The 19,310-nt window shown below is 39.5% G+C and overlaps 1 protein-coding gene across 18 annotated transcripts in view; it reads right to left on the reverse strand.

Moving 5' to 3' along the window:
- PKP4 (plakophilin 4) overlaps positions 1–19,310 on the reverse strand; it is a 272,470-nt gene that overhangs the window by 44,122 nt on the left and 209,038 nt on the right. For 11 of the 18 annotated variants that reach the window (XM_066278740.1, XM_066278743.1, XM_066278734.1 and 8 more), the window contains 3 exons: positions 18,360–18,912; positions 10,775–10,963; positions 8,504–8,723 (listed from right to left, as the gene is read on the reverse strand). In XM_066278740.1, coding sequence (XP_066134837.1) covers positions 8,504–8,723; positions 10,775–10,963; positions 18,360–18,912 — 962 coding nt within the window. Of the gene's footprint in view, positions 1–8,499; positions 8,724–10,774; positions 10,964–18,359; positions 18,913–19,310 lie in introns of all 18 variants that reach the window. The other 7 variants (XM_066278742.1, XM_066278745.1, XM_066278739.1 and 4 more) reach the window with 3 other exon arrangements.

Raw genomic sequence — 19,310 nt, forward strand, 5'->3', positions numbered from 1 at the left:
GGGGAGGCAGACAGACTCCTTGTATGCACCTGACCGGGTCCACCCACATGTCCACCAGGGAGCGATTCTCTGCCTATCTGGGTCCGCTGCTCCACTGCAATCGGAGCCATTCTAGCACATGAGGCGGAGGCCATGGAGCCATCCTCAGCACCTGGGCCAACTTTGCTCCAATGGAGCCCTAGCTGCAGGGGGTGGGGGGTGGGGAAGAAAGAGACAGAGAGAAAGGAGGAGAAAGGAGGGGGGAAATATGGAGAAGCAGACGGGCACTTCTCCTGTGTGCTCTGGCCAGGAATTGAAACTGGGACTTCCACACGCCGGACTGATGCTCTACCGCTGAGCCAACCGGCTAGGGCCCAGATGCTTATGGTCTTAAAGAAGCCACGATGCAGAGATGTACAGAAAGATACTCAAGGAAACAGAGAAGTTCTTAACGTGAGTAGCTTTCATTTTCCTCATCTTGATTCTAATTCTATGCCTTTCTACCTATGTAAGAAATTCACGGTGCAAGGCTAAGGTAAACATGTGTACTTTAGCAGGGTGAGATGTCATGCTTCAAGGACAGAGGAAGGTGGGCTGGTGGGAACATACAGATCTGGTGTTAGCCCAGAAAGTGCAAGTGTTGGGGGTCTAATGATTTTCAAGAAGCTCTGTGTTTATGGTTGTTCTTGATTCTAAACAAGAAATAGAAAATTATTAAAAAAAATTTTTAATCAGTAATCCTATGTGCAGAAAATAAAAACACTGCTGAAATTTCCTGCTGGTCCTTTATCAACTTATGTGTGTGAACAGATTTTTTTTTAAAGAATGGGATTATTAACGCTTGCCTGGTGGCTCAGATGGCTGGAAGATTGAGCAGACATGCCCGGGTTGCCGATTTGATCCCTGGTCGGAGCACATACAAGAAGCAACAATGAATGCACAAATAAGTGGAAAACAAATTTATGTTTCTTTCTGTCTTCCCTTCTTTTTCTCTTTCTCTTAAAAAAAATCAGTAATTAAAAAAAAAAGAATTGGATTATTATTAAATAGTATTTAATATTTCATGAGTACCTATTTTATGCCAGGCACTGTTCTAAGCATTTTATCCATATTAATTTACTTAGAGCAAACTTATAGATTTGGAGATTGAGAGAGGAAGGTGAACAACTTGTCTAAAGTCACCTAGCCCTTGCCTTTTGTCTTTCCCTTACCTTTCTTATTCAGTTCATCAGCCAGCTCTGATGGCTGTCTTCAAAATATCTCAAAATGAATATGAAGCAATAAAATATCCCCTAATTTTTGTGAGCAGTGTATTTAATATAAGCCAAACCCACCCATTCTCTCCTGTTGGGACCACTCCAATAGCCTCCTACATGTTCCCTCTGCTTCTAATAACAGCCCTTTCCCTGATTCATCCTTCACACAGTGCCCAGACGATCTTCTGAAAAGTGAGGTCAGTGGAGATTTCTGATTTGGGGGACAGACCGGAGGATCATGTCATTAATAAACATTAAGAATATCACAGATGCCGAGAGGTAGAAAACAGAAGAAAAAACACATAATGTAGAGTTAGATTGTCTATGTTGAAGTCCCCAGTCCTTTATATAATATATGATGATTTTAAAAACCAGTGAGTTGGCCCTGGCCGGTTGGCTCAGTGGTAGAGCGTTGGCCTGGTGTGCGGGGGACCCGGGTTCGATTCCCGGCCAGGGCACATAGGAGAAGCATCCATTTGCTTCTCCACCCCCCCCCCCTTTCCTCTCTGTCTCTCTCTTCCCCTCCCGCAGCCAAGGCTCCATTGGAGCAAAGATGGCCCAGGTGCTGGGGATGGCTTCTTGGCCTCTGCCCCAGGCGCTAGAGTGGCTCTAGTCGCGGCAGAGCATCGCCCCCTGGTGAGCAGAGCATCGCCCCTGGTGGGCGTGCCGGGTGGATCCCGTTTGGACGCATGCGGGAGTCTGTCTGTCTCTCCCCGTTTCCAGCTTCAGAAAAATACAAAAAAAACAAAAAACAAAAAACAAAAAAACCCCAGTGAGTTGTTTGGAGCTTCTATCGCCCCTTCTATAAAACAGGAACAACAACTAAAAACCCTTCATTTTTACCTTCTTCTTAAGTTGACTGTGATGATTAAATTGTGATGATATATATTAAAATATTTTATACACTTCAAATTATAACATAGATGTTTTCTTAATGTTCGTCATCCATGAAAAAATAAACTATTATAAATAGGGGTATTCTCTGAAATAATAGATGCTCTTTTATTTTCTGAAACTATGTTAGTTATTTCTGATGAAAATTTAAGCACATTATGTAAATCTACATGGTAATTTTTTTTGAGAGAGAGAGAGAGAAGCATCAACTCATAGCTGCCTTCAAGAAGGGGCTCTAGCCGAGCTAGTGACCCTTTGGCTTAAGCCAGTAACCTTGGGCTTAAGCCAGAGACCATGTGGTCATGTCTATGATATCATGCTCAAGCCAGTGACCCTGTGCTCAAGCTGGTGAGCCTGCACTCAAGTCAGAGGAGCCTGCGCTCAAACTGGAAACCTCAGGGTTTTAAACCTGGGACCTTAGTATCTAAGGTCAATGCTCTATCCACTGTACCACTACCAGTCAGATATGCTGCAATTTCTTTTAATGTTTTATTTTATGGATTTTAGAGAAGGAGGGAGAAAGAAAGAGAGACAGAGATAGGAACACCGAACAGCAACCTCTGTGTTTTGGGACAATGCTCTAACCACCTCATCTATCCGGTCAGGGCTTATGCTGTAATTAACAAAGTGCAAAGAGTGTGATTTTTTTTTTTTTTTTGCACTTTTCTGAAGCTGGAAACAGGGAGAGACAGTCAGACAGACTCCCGTATGCGCCCGACCGGGATCCACCTGGCACGCCCACCATGGGGCGACGCTCTGCCTACCAGGGGGCAATGCTCTGCCCCTCCTGGGCGTCGCCATGTTGCGACCAGAGCCACTCTAGCGCCTGAGGCAGAGGCCACAGAGCCATCCCCAGCGCCCGGGCCATCTCTGCTCCAATGGAGCCCTGGCTGCGGGAGGGGAAGAGAGAGACAGAGAGGAAGGTGCGGCGGAGGGGTGGAGAAGCAAATGGGCGCTTCTCCTGTGTGCCCTGGCTGGGAATCGAACCCGGGTCCTCCGCACGCTAGGATGACGCTCTACCGCTGAGCCAACCGGCCAGGGCAAAAGTGTGATTTTATCTTTCCTTGATGACTCACAATTATAACAAATATACATTTTGTCCCCTTTAAATGGCATGGGGTGGACAAGATTTTCTGGTATTCTTGGGTGCCACAGGACTGGACAACACAAATAATATGCTCCAACTAGAGATGGGCAGTCAGACTTGGATGGCATCAACTCCAACCTTGACTTCCAGCAGAAAATTTTCCAGGAATGACTGCTCTCAGTTCATGGGCTGGCTGGGTGGTATAAATGCTGCCAGAATTTGTTTCATTAAAAACTAAGCCCAGCCTGACCAGGTGGTGGCGCAGTGGATAGAGCGTCGGACTGGGATGCGGAAGGACCCAGGTTCGAGACCTTGAGGTCGCCAGCTTGAGCGCAGGCTCATCTGGCTTGAGCAAAGAGCTCACCAGCTTGGACCCAAGGTCGCTGGCTCCAGCAGGGGGTTACTCGGTCTGCTGAAGGCCCACGGTCAAGGCACATGTGAGAAAGCAATCAATGAACAACTAAGAAGTCGCAACGCGCAACGAGAAACTGATGATTGATGCTTCTCATCTCTCTCCGTTCCTGTCTGTCTGTCCCTGTCTATCTCTGCCTCTGTAAAAACAAAACAAAACAAAAACAAAAAAACTAAGCCCAGACTTCTGTTTTCAGCCATGATGGAGTAACTGTGCTGAATTTTACCCTTCTATTGCACACAAGTCTAAAACCAAACTAAATATATGAGGATTCTGTGGAACAATGGGTAGTGCCACAGAATAATAGAAGAATATTAAACTTCTAAATGTATGAGAAAACTGAGGCCCTGACCAACAGATAACACGAGAACGTAATCTTTGAAATAATTACCATAGGAGCCTCCTATTTTTGACAGTGGGCACTGTTGGGATCATAGCACAAGAAGCTGATACCATAAAATACAGCAACGATGAGCTTAGTGAGCTGAGGAGAGACTGGAATGTGGAGGTGCCCAAGTGGGAACAAATTGTGGGGCAGGGTACTAGAGAGAATGGAGCTATTCAGGAGATTCTCAAGTGTGTGGAGGGTTGTTTACAAGTTCTTACCTGAGTGCTGGGATGTGCAGGGACAGGGCACACGGACAGGTCTCAGAGAGTGGCTGCTCAAGGTAAGCATGCCTGTGGCAGCACTTACACTAAAGCTGAGAGCTGGGCTTATGCCAGGTGATGGTGGCCTTCCATCTCAGTCAGAGTGCAGACCTTACTGCACACCTCAGCATTTAACCAACAAAGGCCATGTAAGAACCACACCATAGAGTAATTAAGGGCCATGTGCTAGGAATAAAACAAATCTGAACAGATCCATCCTAACAAAGAACAAAACCAATCTCAACAGAATCAAGAGTATCTGTCAGTAATTTAGTCATCTGCCACAAACAAAACCAAAAACCCCTTCAGAATCCTAACAGGAGACAACATAATCCAGAGCCCCTACAATGTATCTTCCATAATAGTTCACACACAATTTAACTATTAAGCATAAGAAGAAAATAAAAAATGTGACTGACAGGTGTTAAAAAACCCAAACTATAGAAACAGACCAAGAGAAAATACAGATGTTGGAATTATCAGAGGGAAACTTTTAAATGGTTATATAAATGCACTAAAAAACTTAAAAGGAAAAGATGTATGTAAGAATTGAATGGATAGGGAATATCAACAGGGACATGGAAACTATAAGAAAAAGAAAGAACCAGATGCAAGTATCTGAAGTAGGAAAAATTCACTGGATGAGTTTAACAGATTGGAGACTAGAAGAAGAAACAGTAAATTTCAAGACAAATCAATATAAAAAAAAATCTAACCTGAAAAATATAGAGAAAAACAGATTTTAAAAATATGAAGAGAGCTTCAGTACCAGATGAGAAAACATCAAGATTTCCCAGAAGGAGAGAAGAGTGAGTTTGAGACAGAAAAAATTATTTAAAGAAATAATGGTGGAAAATGTCCCAATTTTGGTAAAAGTTATCAACCAACATTTCAAGACTCTTTTAGTGCCTCCCAATCAAGTTAAATATAAAGACAACTATACCTAGGCCTCTGAGAGTAAAACTGCTTAAAATCAAAGATAAAAGAAAAATCTGAAAGGCAGCCAGGGCGAAAATAAGGAGAAGAATGATACAAATTATGTCTGATTTCTCATCAGAAACAATGAAGATCTAATGATAATAAATGACATCTTTTAAAACTACCCAAAAAATTATACCTGTCAATCCTGGAATTTATACATAGAAAAACTATCCTTTTAAAATGAGTGAAATAAAAAATTTTCAGATTTAAAGCTGAGAGAAATCTTTGCCAGCAGATATGCAACATAAGAAAGGCTAACGGACATTTTTATGTTGAAGGGAAATGAGCTGAGATGGAAAATGGAATTTATAGGAAGATCGGAAGAGAGCCATAAATACTAAATATGTGTATGTAAATGAATATAAAAACCATCTTTTTCACTTCTATTACTTTCTTCAAAAGACAATTGACTTTTAAGTAAAAATAGTATATTTTATATTAAAGTAAAAATATTTACAGTAGAAACAGTAACATTATAATATGGATTTTTACAATGTATGTAGAAGTAACATTTGATAATTTATAAAGGTCAAAGGGATGGTAAATAAAATTATTCTACAGAATATCACAAATTAAGCCCCGCTCAAAAGATGACCATGAATGTTGTCATTTTTTAAGTCACTGTCACTTTCCACAGGAAGTACTTTTGTTACTCCTTTTAGATGCTTTGTTTGTACTATTAATATATTTTGCTTCCAAATTAGACAACTATTTAAAAAAACCTCAGTGCCCTGGCCAAAGGTCCAGTGGACAGAGTATCTCCCCAGAGCACCCCGCATTGCTAGTTTCACTCCAGGGTCACCAACTGGATCCTGAGGTCACGGGTTTGAGTCCCAGTCAGGGCACTTATAAGAAGCAATCAATGGGTGTGCAACTAAATGGAACAATGAGTTGATGCTTCTCTTTCTCTCTCCCTCTCAAACAAACAAAACACACAAAAACCCAAACAACAACAAAACCCTCCTTAGATTTCCTTTTATATAGAAAACATGAATAACTTCTTCAGTCTTATAGGAATTTTTCAGGCTAATTATAGTGTTAATGTTTCAAGCTAATTGTAATGTTAATGATAAAGTAAGCAGGTTTGAAGTGAATAAAAATATTACTTCAAGTGGCTATTTTTAAAACTAAATATTAAATAATAGTTATGAGCTTTTTTATTTGCTTTGATTATTCAAACTTCAAATTCACCTGAGTTCCAGTTTCAGCTAGACTAAATACAACTATTAATGCATTGTTAGTAAATCTTCACATAATCAATGTTAGCTATAAGTTTTATTTATTAGACTATAAATAGCTAAAAATATATTATCATACACAAAACCTTGTTTATAGTGAATCAACTCATATCAGAGGTCAAAACTGAATTTTTCATGCATACATATTAAACTCTGAGCTCTAAGCACAATTCACTGTCTTTCTGGGTAGCTCTTCTTTTCACTGCAGGTTCAGCTGAGGTATGGTCTAAATTACCTATAATTCAAAGCTCTTTTAGGGATTTCTGCATGTATTAGGGAGCCCTAGTTTTTTCATTTTGAGGTTTTTAAAAACAAAATCAATGTAAAAGCATTTCTGAATTGTATCAGAGGTACCATTAAAAAGATTATTTTACAAACTCATTAAAATGACACAAAAGTGGCAAGCAGAATAGCAAAACCAAATGTATATATAAATCATGAAGAATTTTAGACAAAAGAGTAAGCAAGCAGAGTGGTGTTAGTGAAGCAGTGGGCTTCTCATTCAACTCAAAAGTACCTTTAGTTATGTATTTTGCTTTAATGACTAAAACCTTACTCACACTTTTAATTCACATTAATTAGAATAAGTTGGTAGGCTGCTAAATATGAATTAATAATCACAACAATTTTCCAGTGAAACAACTATTTGAGGGCAAAGAGTGAATGAGATCTTTCTAATATATGCCTTAAAATAGCTTTCAAGCTACTTAGGAATAATTTCACCCTTACGGAATTTTTTTTTTTTTTTTTTTTTTAGAGGCAGAGATAGGGACAGACAGACAGGAATGGAGAGAGATGAGAAGCATCAATCATTAGTTTCTCATGCGTTGCGACTTCTTAGTTGTTCATTGATTGCTTTCTCACATGTGCCTTGACCGTGGGCCTTCAGCAGACTGAGTAACCCCTTGCTGGAGCCAGTGACCTTGGGTCCAAGCTGGTGAGCTTTTTTGCTCAAACCAGATGAGCCCACGCTCAGGCTGGCGACCTTGGGATCTCAAACCTGGATCCTTCCGCATCCCAGTAGGATGCTCTATCTACTGCGCCACCACCTGGTCAGGCACCCTTACGGAAATTAAAGTTCTCTTTTAGTTTCTAAATATTTTTATTTCCTGAATATTTTAAATGACTTTCATTACAGATGAGGCCAGTTTTTCAAAACCAAGCAAGTATTAAAGGACTCATCTTAATAAAACATGCTTTCTATATGGCCAAATAAAATTCATAAAAGCAAATATCTATTATTTGCCAAATATTTTTTGCCTATGAGATATGAAAATTTTTTAATAAATGATTTTCTCTTAAATGGCAGGAAGCTTTTTGAAGGACCAAGTTAATAAAAGCACAAAATAGTATCAACCAATATGATTCAAAATGTACAATAACACTGGACTTTCCCATTAAAAAACAACCTTACGCATTTTCTAAAGTCCTAGTCTAAGAAGTTAGTAAGGAAAAAGTAAAAGTGGTAAAATGATCCTTTAAAATCTTTCTTTGTGATTTAGACTAACAGGATTACCCAGGTAGTAGCTGCCTGGATGAAGTATTTCAATGATGAATGCTGCAGACATTCACACAGACCTGTGCATTCTCTAACCTATTATTAAAGCATTGAAAGAAGGAAACCATCTTCTTTCTTTAAATGAATTCTTTAAAATAAAATTACCCTCAATGACCAGTTGTTTTCAACCATTTTACACTTGGGGACCGGTGTAAACAGAATTATTTGGGGGATCGCTAAGGCAGAAGTTACCCTGAACATAAGCGGATTCGACTAAGATCATTAGGTCTCTCATCTTCATACAGCATCAGGGAGGTCAACTCTTTGTGGACCAGCACGAGGTTTCTGGCAGACCAGTCCACGGACCAGCGGTTGAAAAACCCTGACCAATAGTGCTAGAATAAAACTGGAAATACTAGAGATAAGGAGGTACTGATATTATAATAGTTTTGGCAACTTGAAAAAAAGTGAGAATGAAGGAACTAGTTGACGTCTCTAACCAGTACTTGCCTGGGGTCTTTCTGAATGCTGTCTATTGAGGGGGATCTCGTGGTGCCATCGTCAGCCGGCGCCGTGTGCTGGAGCCTGTTATAATTGCACTCTTGCACTCGGTACTGGATTGGCCTGTATGGCTCCGCATAGGTAGCTGTTGTGTTCAGAGCATAATTATTTCTTTGGTATGTAAGGGTGCTTCGTTGGCTGGACGTCCTTTGCAGATTTCCAACACCTACTAGAAAGTCAACATTTAAAAACCATAAGTAAGCTCTTTACGAGGTGATACTTATCAAAATAAAAATGTTTTTATTTTAAGAAGGATTATATATAGTTTCTAGCAATTGTATAAGTTGCTTACTTTTAGATTTTACCAATCTAGCTCATTATTTCTAAAAAAGCATTTAAATTTCTAATATACAGTAACAATATACACTAATAATGTTAATTAACAGAAAATGGCAAAAATAAAACTATAAATCTTTTTCATAGTAGGTCTTAATATGTTTATTAAGATGCAGTAAACAATCTGCAAGAGAAACACAGGAAAAAAACTAACCTTAGAAATAAATAACAAAATGCCAATTTCATTTTAGCAATAAAAAACAAGATATGTCAAATTTGTAGAAAATTAAAACTATCAAACATTTAACATTTGGTGTATACGGGTTACTCATTTTGATGTACATTTCATTTATAGAACTGTGGATGTATTTTTAAATTAAGTGGGAGGCCGCGAGGCAGAGAGACAGAACCCCCACATGCACCCCAACCAGGATACACTTTGCAAGCCCTATATGGGGCAATTCTCTGCCTATCTGGGACATTGTTTCTTTGCCTGGCCAACTGAGCTGTTTTAGTGCCTGAGTGAGACCGTGGAGCTATCCTCTGCACCCAGGGCCAACTTACTAGAACCACTTGAGCCATGGCTGCGGGAGATGAACAAATGGGAAGAGAGAGAGAGAGACAGACAGACAGACAGACAGAAGGGGGAGGGAGAGGTGGAGAAGCAGATGGTCACTGCTTCTGTGTGCCCTGACTGGAAATTGAACCCTGGACTTCCACATACTGGGCTGACACTCTACTGCTGAGCCAACTGGCCAATGTGGATTTGGATAACTTGAAAACATCATTTCACAAGAACAAAGACTGGTATGTCAAATTCTTACATAGCTACTCCTTTAAATTATTGCATGTTATGTATCAAGGTATTGTACACTGTATATAACATTTATTTCTTAATTATTGCAGTAGGCATTTCACCAGTGATTTTATACATACTACACTGCTCACAAAAATTAGGGGATATTCCAAAATTAAAATGAAGTGATAGAATATCCCCTAATTTTTGTGAGCAGTTTATTTCTGCAATTAAAAGGTTTTAATAACATTATTTCTTAATCTTATTAAAGAAAATACAGAATATACCAGTAAGTGAAATATTTTTACACTAACATCACTAAAAATTGGTACATTCTACTAGAAGAAAAATCCTGCAGTGAACCAAACTGTCAGTTTTGACAAAGACCCATTTCAAATAGTCTTTATGCTCCCTGTGTTCTGGGTGGTATTTCTCCTAGGATGTGCTTTAAGGGCATATCAGTGCTACTTGGAGTTCACTTGTGGGCATGTTAATAAACCTGTATTATTATTTTGTTTTGTTTTGAAAGAACGGACCACCGGAGATTCCATGAGTGAGACTGGTGCACAATCTGACAGCTTATGTGGCCATGGGCTATAGCTTCAGTCCATCAGCCACTACGATGAGGGTAAATGTGAGGGCGGTGGCAAAAGGTGTGATGTACCAGCTCCCTATGTTTATAAATGGCTTTCTTGCATTCTGTCCCAGATTGAGTCCACTGTAAAGAATATTCCATATTCCATACTTAAGCATTCAGAGGAAATCCATTATCTAAAAAAGAGTAACATCAAATATACTTGGACTACACACATGCTAAGTCAAAGATAGCCAAGTAAGTCACATAGGGATTTTTTCCAAATACACATTCCAGGCAACAAAAATGACAAAGAAATATTCCAACAAAGGCTTTCCTTTCTATATCTGACATGGTTCTAACCCAGGGGCAGTCAGATTTATAGCTCCATAAACTTATGTGTGAATTCACATTATAATCACTATATTACTTGATTAGATTGAACTAAGGTAAAAATATATCACCTAAAATAGGTACGAAATGAACTTCTGTTTTAGTGTGTATTGACCTGCTGTCACAGCAGAGCCGCTTTTCTGACAACCGAATGGGCACTGTGATCCCAGCTGATGCCCACCTGAGCCCGTGCGATACAGCGCTGTCTGTGACCCTTGGAGCTCCACAGTTCCATGGTTTGGGCTGCGGTACACTGGGCTGTAGTAGGTCCTCCCCTCATATATAGGAGTGATGTGCAGGTCGGGAGACACAGCTGAACGGAGGTCTTGTCCCAGCTGGCTGTGCTGACTAGCATAGGAACTCCGTAGGCCTAGAGGCAGAAAAATTATATCAGTAAGAAAATGAGAAAATTGTGGTGAGATTAAAAGCCCTAATGAAAATCCTAACCAATAGGATCAAATGTTAAGTCAAAACAACAAATCTAGTAAATTTTATAAGGGAAGGATGCCAGATATGAAGAGAACATATACATTTTTAGGATAAAATTTTCTCTTGGCAGCAGGAAAAAATAAATTATTAAATGTTTTTTGATATTCTGAAATGTATTCCCCCCAAACATAAGCTATTTTATTGTGTGACCAAAAAGAGAATGTCCTCTTCTACCTTTATATGATTTTCAGTGTTAAAAACATATATATACAATGACTCATGCCAGTCTCTTTTTTTGCCCTGCAGAATTGCCTTGTTTTACAAGTAGACACTCAGCTCATAGGGGGCAGGGCCCACCAGGTCCCACACCTCTTTAAATCCCACCGCCTGAGACAGCACCTACATAACAGTGCTTAGTAAAAGCTGACGGTCAAGCACTGTTTTGGAATTTGTCTCAATGAATTCACTCGTGATTTTTACAGAAAAACATAAAATTTTGTTAAAAAAATTGGAATATTATCAGTGAATTAATGACACTTATTAAGTATTATCTGACTATTTATTATCACTCCAATTTTCATTTTTTCTTAAAAAACAAAACAGTTCCTTCTATAGGAACCCACATACCAGATTCTCATTTACCTGCTTTCCAATGTAAAAGAAAAGTACAAAGTTAATACACGAATATTAAATCATTTGAAACATTTTGTTATTCAAATTGCTAGTAACTAATGTTGACACATGGGACTCATGATAAAAAGGTAGATTTTAAACCCATGTATTTTATTTTCTTAACAAAAGTAAATTAGTATATTCTACATTATGATGCTCAGAAGTTTGTAATTCGCCATGATTAGTAAGTAAAATCTGTCACTTGGTGAGAACAACAGCTACAGTTAGTTACATTCCAAATATGAACAAGAGAAAGCACAAACATATCTACAGTCAGTCAGCATATATTTGCTTTTAAAATGATTGCAAATAATTAACACAGTAACTAATTATAAAAAGACAGCATCATTCATATCCTATAATCTCACTTAATCATATCACAACTAAAAGCAAATGGTCCAGAATGTGAGTGACAATTATATGTTGCTTACTGAGGGGTACCAAGAAAGTTAATACATAAAGCTTCTAAAATAAATGATATTACCCACCCTAGACAGCAATGTGACATGGAGACAAACTAAATGCATCAATGTGGGCTTTAGCTATTGGCCTCCCACTTGCTAAAATTAAGATCACGAGATTGAATCAATTTATAATCGGGAGATTATCCAGCCAAACCTCATTTCAAAACCAAGGAAAATGAGAGCCCCAAAAGAAACGTGATTTATCTCCATCAAAGGTACTTGCTGGTAGGGCTGAAAGCCCCAGGTCAGGGTTCCAGCACTGCACACTCAGCACAGGACATGGTTAGCCCTCAGGGGTCAAGGAGAAGTGCTGTGAGAAACCTTAAACTCAACAGAGCCCTCTGCAAACATAAAATTAAAGAGCAAGGTTAGCCCACCAGGGGTCCATGGAAGCCAATGTAATTCTAAAGATGATATTATGATTGCTATCTGAAAGTTCTCACTTGAGGATTTCAGCTTTTTATTCACTGGCAGATTTCTCCTTCTTAGCAGAGTATAAGTTCCATTTTTTTTAAAGAGCCCATGGGGGTCCTGGCCGGTTGGCTCAGTGGTAGAGCGTCGGCCTGGCGTGCAGAAGTCCTGGGTTCGATTCCCGGCCAGGGCACACAGGAGAGGCGCCTGTCTGTTTCTCCACCCCTCCCCCTCTCTCCTTCCTCTCTGTCTCTCTCTTCCCCTCCCGCAGCTAAGGCTCCATTGGAGCAAAGATGGCCCGGGCGCTGGGGATGGCTCCTTGGCCTCTGCCCCAGGCGCTAGAGTGGCTCTGGTCGCAACAGAGTAACGCCCCCAAGGGGCGGAGCATCGCCCCCTCGTGGGCGTGCCGGGTGGATCCCGGTCGGGTGCATGCGGGAGTCTGGCTGACTGTCTCTCCCCATTTCCAGCTTCAGAAAAATACAAAAAAATAAAATAAAATAAAGAGCCCATGGGTATCTTGAACAGAAGGGCAGGCACTGTTTATTATTAATGGTGACATAAAGTAGGCAGATAAATAGTCCTCGGTAATCTTATCAATACAAGGTGCTATGTTAACACTCAGTGAAGCCACAAAACACTCTTGATTCACTGACATTCTGAACATCACTCACACTTGGGCAAAGGCAAGCCAAGCACTGGTGGTGGCCTCACCACCCCATGGTTTTGTGAGATAAGAACAAAGTATTCTGTGCCATTATCAGAATGTTATATTTTTAGGGTGCAAGGATCTGGCTGGACCCTTCACTGGAATCCATACAGCATGAAAACTATTGTAAGCATCTACTACAATTTCATGGGAAAGGTTAACTAAATGATCTTAATAAGAACTATTAAAAGTATCCAGTAAAGAAGGGTCACTTCATTGAGAACAGAAAGAAAAAAAAAACAACTGAGTCCCCAAGGCATGAAATATATGAAGCAGGACCCTTTATTGCTCTTAATAGTGGCTTCAAAAACACGTAACATTTAAGAATTGAGGACTGAATGAAGTATCTGAAAATTAAAAAAAAAAAAAAGTATTCAGTAAATATTCACTTGTCATAGGACTATTAGTGAGATGAAATTACCATATGTGACAGATTTTTATTTTTATGGGAAATAAAAGACAGAGTTATAGTGAGATGTAGTACTTTCTTTATATTATAAATCTTTGTGAATAACATAACAGTGACTGTTACTATTTTTATCTGCTCATGTATGAAGACATAGAGATTAACATTTAAAAAATACAAAATTATATAGCCTCTACAGATTAAGTTAAATGATTATGTGCAGAAAGCACACTCTAACTTACTATTGTTTGAACTGGAAGACAAGTAATTATGTTCTACAGTGTTTTCGTAAAGTCATGGTGCACTTTTGACCGGTCACAGGAAAGCAACAAAAGACGATAGAAATGTGAAATCTGCACCAAATAAAAGGAAAACTCTCCCAGTTTCATACCTATTCAGTGCAGTTTGATGTGGGCTCCATTTGTTGCCCTACACACATCCAAACGATAGTGAAGTTCTTGCCACACATGGGTAAGGACGTCTGATGTAACAGAGTGAATAACATCTGTGATTCTGTTTTAAGTGATTAATGTCATGGCACTTCGTTATATATGCCTGATATTCACACTGCACTTTGGTCACGGATTCGAATTTAGCGAGCCACAGAACACACTGAACTTTCCTTTGTACCGTCCACACCTTGACTGGCATGGCCATGGGCTGCTCCGCTGTATACACGGTGTTACGTCATCATCTGCGCATGCACACATGCTGCCACATCATCCTACAGAAACTGGACGGGTATTCCTTTTATTTGGTGCAGATTTCACATTTCTATCATCTTTTGTTGCTTTCGTGTGACCGGTCAAAAGTGCATCATGACTTTACGGACACACTGTATAATTGTTACTAGAAGTAATTTTCCCACAAGTATTTCTACAAATTATTTCCCCCTCCAAACAATAAAAAAACCCACTGGTCTTCCACAACAATATTTATCTACCCAATAGTTTCTATTTGCAATTTCACAAATACAAATTAATTTATATATTACAATGATATATTCCCTGTGATTTAAAACTTTAATATTTAAGATATTAGAAATAAACAAATTTATCTTCCAAATATGAATTCTTTGTATTCTTCAAACTTTTCTTGACATGCTATGATTATACTGACATGAATATTTTTGGACATTTTTTTTTGTAAGAATTAAGTTATACACATATTATATTATCATTTAAGTTATGAGCAGCAAATACCCAAGTGTCTCAAACTTTTATAAAATACTGCTTTAGGATTATCAATAGGCTGGTTATTAATCCTTTGAAATCAAGAACAATAGCAAATATATCACTTTCTGAAATAAGAATAAAAAAGGAAATTCATAAAATAGAATCCACATTCAGAATAAGTGAGCAGATAGATGATGGAAAACGTTTTTAAGGAAACCTTTTGCTTCTTCTCAAGACTGTAGCATTATAGGAAAAACATCTGTGATAGGCTAGGTATAATATTTCCCCATTCAAACATGAAGTCCAATTGCACCTGCATTGTCAGAGAAGCCGACTTTTTAAACCAGAGGGTCAGCATGGAGACAGTGCTATGTGCTTGCTTTCCACTGCACTCTTCACAAACACAGATTACTGCACAGCTGTTCTACACGTACTCAGGGAGGAATATAGAAATCCTCAGAATTATTTATCTTTTAAGGTTTCCTTGGGAGACAATTTCAAAACAAGCTGCATACTTTTCAGAGGCATGCCAGAAAACAGCTAAGCCAAGTACATGTCTCTGATGGCTGAATGAAAAGAGGTGGTTTCTCCACTAGGAATTGCTTTGAGCTCAAAATCAAGTATAATATTAATTCTTCATGCAAAACTATTCAATTAATAAGTCTCAAAAAGGCTTTACCTTTCCCAGAGGCCATAAGGAAAGGATATTCATTTTACTACACAAAAATATTAAAAACTATGAATAAGAAATACAAAAAACAAAGTCAAAAGACAAATTACAAAATGGGAGAAATCCTTGGGAAGTATATTACAAGGGACTAATTTATTTAAAGTATAAAAAGCTTGACAACTTATAAAAATAGACAAAAGATCTGACCTTGTGGTTTGCAGAAAATAAATGTCTGATAAACATGAAATCTTCAACCTTTGGTATAACTCAGTAAAGGCCATTTACAACAGTAAGGTACAGTTTTGCCTACCAATTGGCAAAATGAAACATTTTGACAATATGTAGTGCTAGTGAAGGTATAAGGAAACAGGCTCACTTAAACTAGTGGTGGAAAGATAAATGTGTGTCATATTCCTAGACGACAATTTGATATTTCTTTAAGAACAACAGATTTTGGTCAAGCAATTCTACTTCAAGTAATGGATCCCATGGTTATCTTAGTATTTATGTGTGATATGCAGGAATAACAATAAATGTATATTGCATCATTGTCTCTAATAGCCAAATAAGAAAAACAACGTGAATGTCTATTATGAGGGAAGTGATTAAATTATATCTATAAAAATGGGTCCTAGGAATCTATTTAGTGAAGTAAAGCTCTGAGACCTATGAAAAAAGATACATATTACAGAATCCCATCAATATAAAAATACAATGTGAACATATTTGTATGTAATGTATACACTTACATATTTAAGCAAACATTCTGGAAGACATATAAACTAGCAAGTGGGACTGGGTAAGGATAGAGAGAAACTTGAGACTTTCCCTTCTCATTTTGTATTTTCTTGTATGGCTTCAATTTTTTTTTACACCATTGTGTATATATTGTGCAAAGTAATGTGTTTTACTTAAAAATATATAATTTAAAACAGTAGTTGAAGGTAAATTTCATTTTAATGAAGACCATGTCTACATATTATGTGGCAAACCCTCCATGAAAATAACCTGAAGGAAATGGCTGCAGTATCAGGAACCTGGCTGGTGTCTTTCTGATTTAATCTAAGTGGCATTTGAAAGTGATTCCTAAGAGCTTTGTGGTGGGAAGCTAAAATCAAAGCAGCAGGTGAGCAAATCTATATTCTACACACACACACACACACACACACACACACACACACACTTTTTTAATTAAAAGTATTTGTACAATGGGTTTTTATTGGGGTGGGGCAGGCATATAGTTTGCTTTACTTTATTTTTTTAAAAGATTTTATTTATTCATTTTAGAGAAGGGGGAGAGAGGGAGGGGAGGAGCAGGAAGCATCAACTCCCATATGTGCCTTGACTGGGCAAGCCCAGGGTTTCGAACCGGCGACCTCAGGGTTCCAGGTCGACGCTTTATCCACTGCGCCACCACAGGTCAGGCTAGTTTGCTTTACTTTAGCTGTTCATTGCTTGCTTATTGCTTGTCATATGTGTTGGGCAAACCCAAGATTTTGGACCAGCGACCTCCGTGTTCCAGGTCAATGTTCTAGCCACTGTATCACCACAAAGCAGTCAATTTTCTAGTCTATATTTTTAAAAAATTGATATTTAAACAGATTTTTTTTGAGGCAGAGAGAGAGAGAGAGAGTCAGAGAGAGGGATAGACAGGGATAGAGAGATGAGAAGCATTAATCATTAGTTTTTCGTTGCGCGTTGCAACACCTTAGTTGTTCATTGATTGCTTTCTCATATGTGCCTTGACCGCAGGTCTTCAGCAGACCAAATAACCCGTTGCTCGAGCCAGTGGCCTTGGGCTCAAGCTGGTGAGCTTTCTGCTCAAACCAGATGAGCCCGTGTTCAAGCTGGCAACCTTGAGGTCTTGAACCTGGGTCTTCCACATCCCAGTCTGACGCTCTATCCACTGCACCACTGCCTGGTCAGGCTAAACAGATATTTTGATACCACCTTTTAATATAACTTACGGATTTGGGTATAGGTAGGCCTAACTGATGAAAAATCTTTCATTAAGAAAACAAGATTCTGGCCAGCTGGCTCAGTGGATAGAGCTTGGCGTATGAATGTCCCAGGTTTGATTCCTAGTCAGGGCACACAGGAGAAGCGGCAACCTGCTTCTCCCCAGCCCCTTTCTTGCCCTCTTGCAGCCAGTGGTTCGACTGGTTTGGCATTAGCCCCTGGTGCTGAGGATAGTTTGGTTGGTCTGAGTATCAGCCTCAGACATGAAAAACAGCTCAGCTGATTTGAGCCTCAGCCCCAGACTGGGATTGCTGGGTGGATCCCAGTTGGGGTGCATGTGGGTGTCTGTCTCACTGTCTCCCCTCCTCTCACTTTAAAAAAATCAAACCAAACCAAACCAAATCAAATCCTGGCCCTGGCTAGGTAACTTGGTTAGAACATTGTCCTAATATGCCAAGGTTACAGGTTTGAACCCTGGTCTGGGCTCAGACAGGAATCAACCAATAAATGCAAATATAAGTGGAACAACAAATCAATGTTCCCTTTTCTTCTTCCCTCTCTCTAAAAAAACACACAAGACAAAAAACAAAACAAAACAAAAACAACACTTAAACAGCTTAGAATTCCTCCAACCATACTTCTATAATGCAAAAAAGAACCTTTATATCCTAATATTGTGAAAGGGAAAAATGTACTGATTGCAGAAGAGTTCTGGTGATATGAATTATAGAGCCTGAAAGACAAGTAAGCCCGAAATCTGCAGTAGAAATTTTGAGATGAACACGTGAGCTTTTCCACGTTATCATGCTCTGTTTCAGTGAAGGTTCGGAGATTTCCTCACTGGACTTTATAGAGTGCTGTCACTTGTACTCACCCGTCAGGCTGTCTGGCCGAGGTGGAACCATCCTCTCATAAATGTCATATTGCTGCTGTCCATACTGTTCCATGTCGTGAACAGTCCTTTGCAGTGAAGGTCCCAGATGCTGGGGTACAGCGGTCATCCCTGAGCGTTTGGGGGATGACGACCCCACCTGGCCTTGGGACGGGGAAGCTACTCGAGTCTGTGCATCTGTCAGGGTTAGTGGGGACCCCACTCTGACGGTGGTTTGGTACTGATGGGTTGGTCCGTTGGGATTGGAGGTCTGCCGGGAGGTGCTGGCCCCAATCCTGCGTACAGCTGCTGGGGAGGCGGGTCTCTGTGCAGAGAACGGAGATGCTGCCCGCTGAGCAGGTAACGTGGTGGAGGAATATGCACTGGGGTTCAGTGATCGGGAGTCGGTCACTGATGGAGAGCCAAATCCACTACCCAGAGAAGTTCTCAGTGACCCCCTTGAAGGAGACACGCCTGTGCTGATAACATAAGAAGGAGACTGTGCTCTAGATGGAACTGAACTAACTCTTCTCATGGCCCGATTGGCTACTGATGGCTGATGAAAGGGGGAAAAAAGAGAATGGGTTTATCCAGGGTTTTGTGTTCATTGTCATCACAGAAAAAAATGCACATAGCTCACTACAACGACACTGGTTTAAGCATCTACATTTCATTTCCCTCTTATGCTTTAGAGCAGGGGTCCCCAAACTTTTTACACAGAGGGCCAGTTCACTGTCCCTCAGACCGTTGGAGGGCCGGACTATAAAAAAAACTATGAACAAATCCCTATGCACACTGCACATATCTTATTTTAAAGTAAAAAAAAAAACAAAACGGGAACAAATACAATATTTAAAATAAAGAACAAGTAAATTTAAATCAACAAACTGACCGGTATTTCAATGGGAACTATGCTCCTCTCACTGACCACCAATGAAAGAGGTGCCTTTTCCG

Source organism: Saccopteryx bilineata, chromosome 5 (assembly GCF_036850765.1).
Source record: "Saccopteryx bilineata isolate mSacBil1 chromosome 5, mSacBil1_pri_phased_curated, whole genome shotgun sequence".
NCBI lineage: Eukaryota > Metazoa > Chordata > Mammalia > Chiroptera > Emballonuridae > Saccopteryx > Saccopteryx bilineata.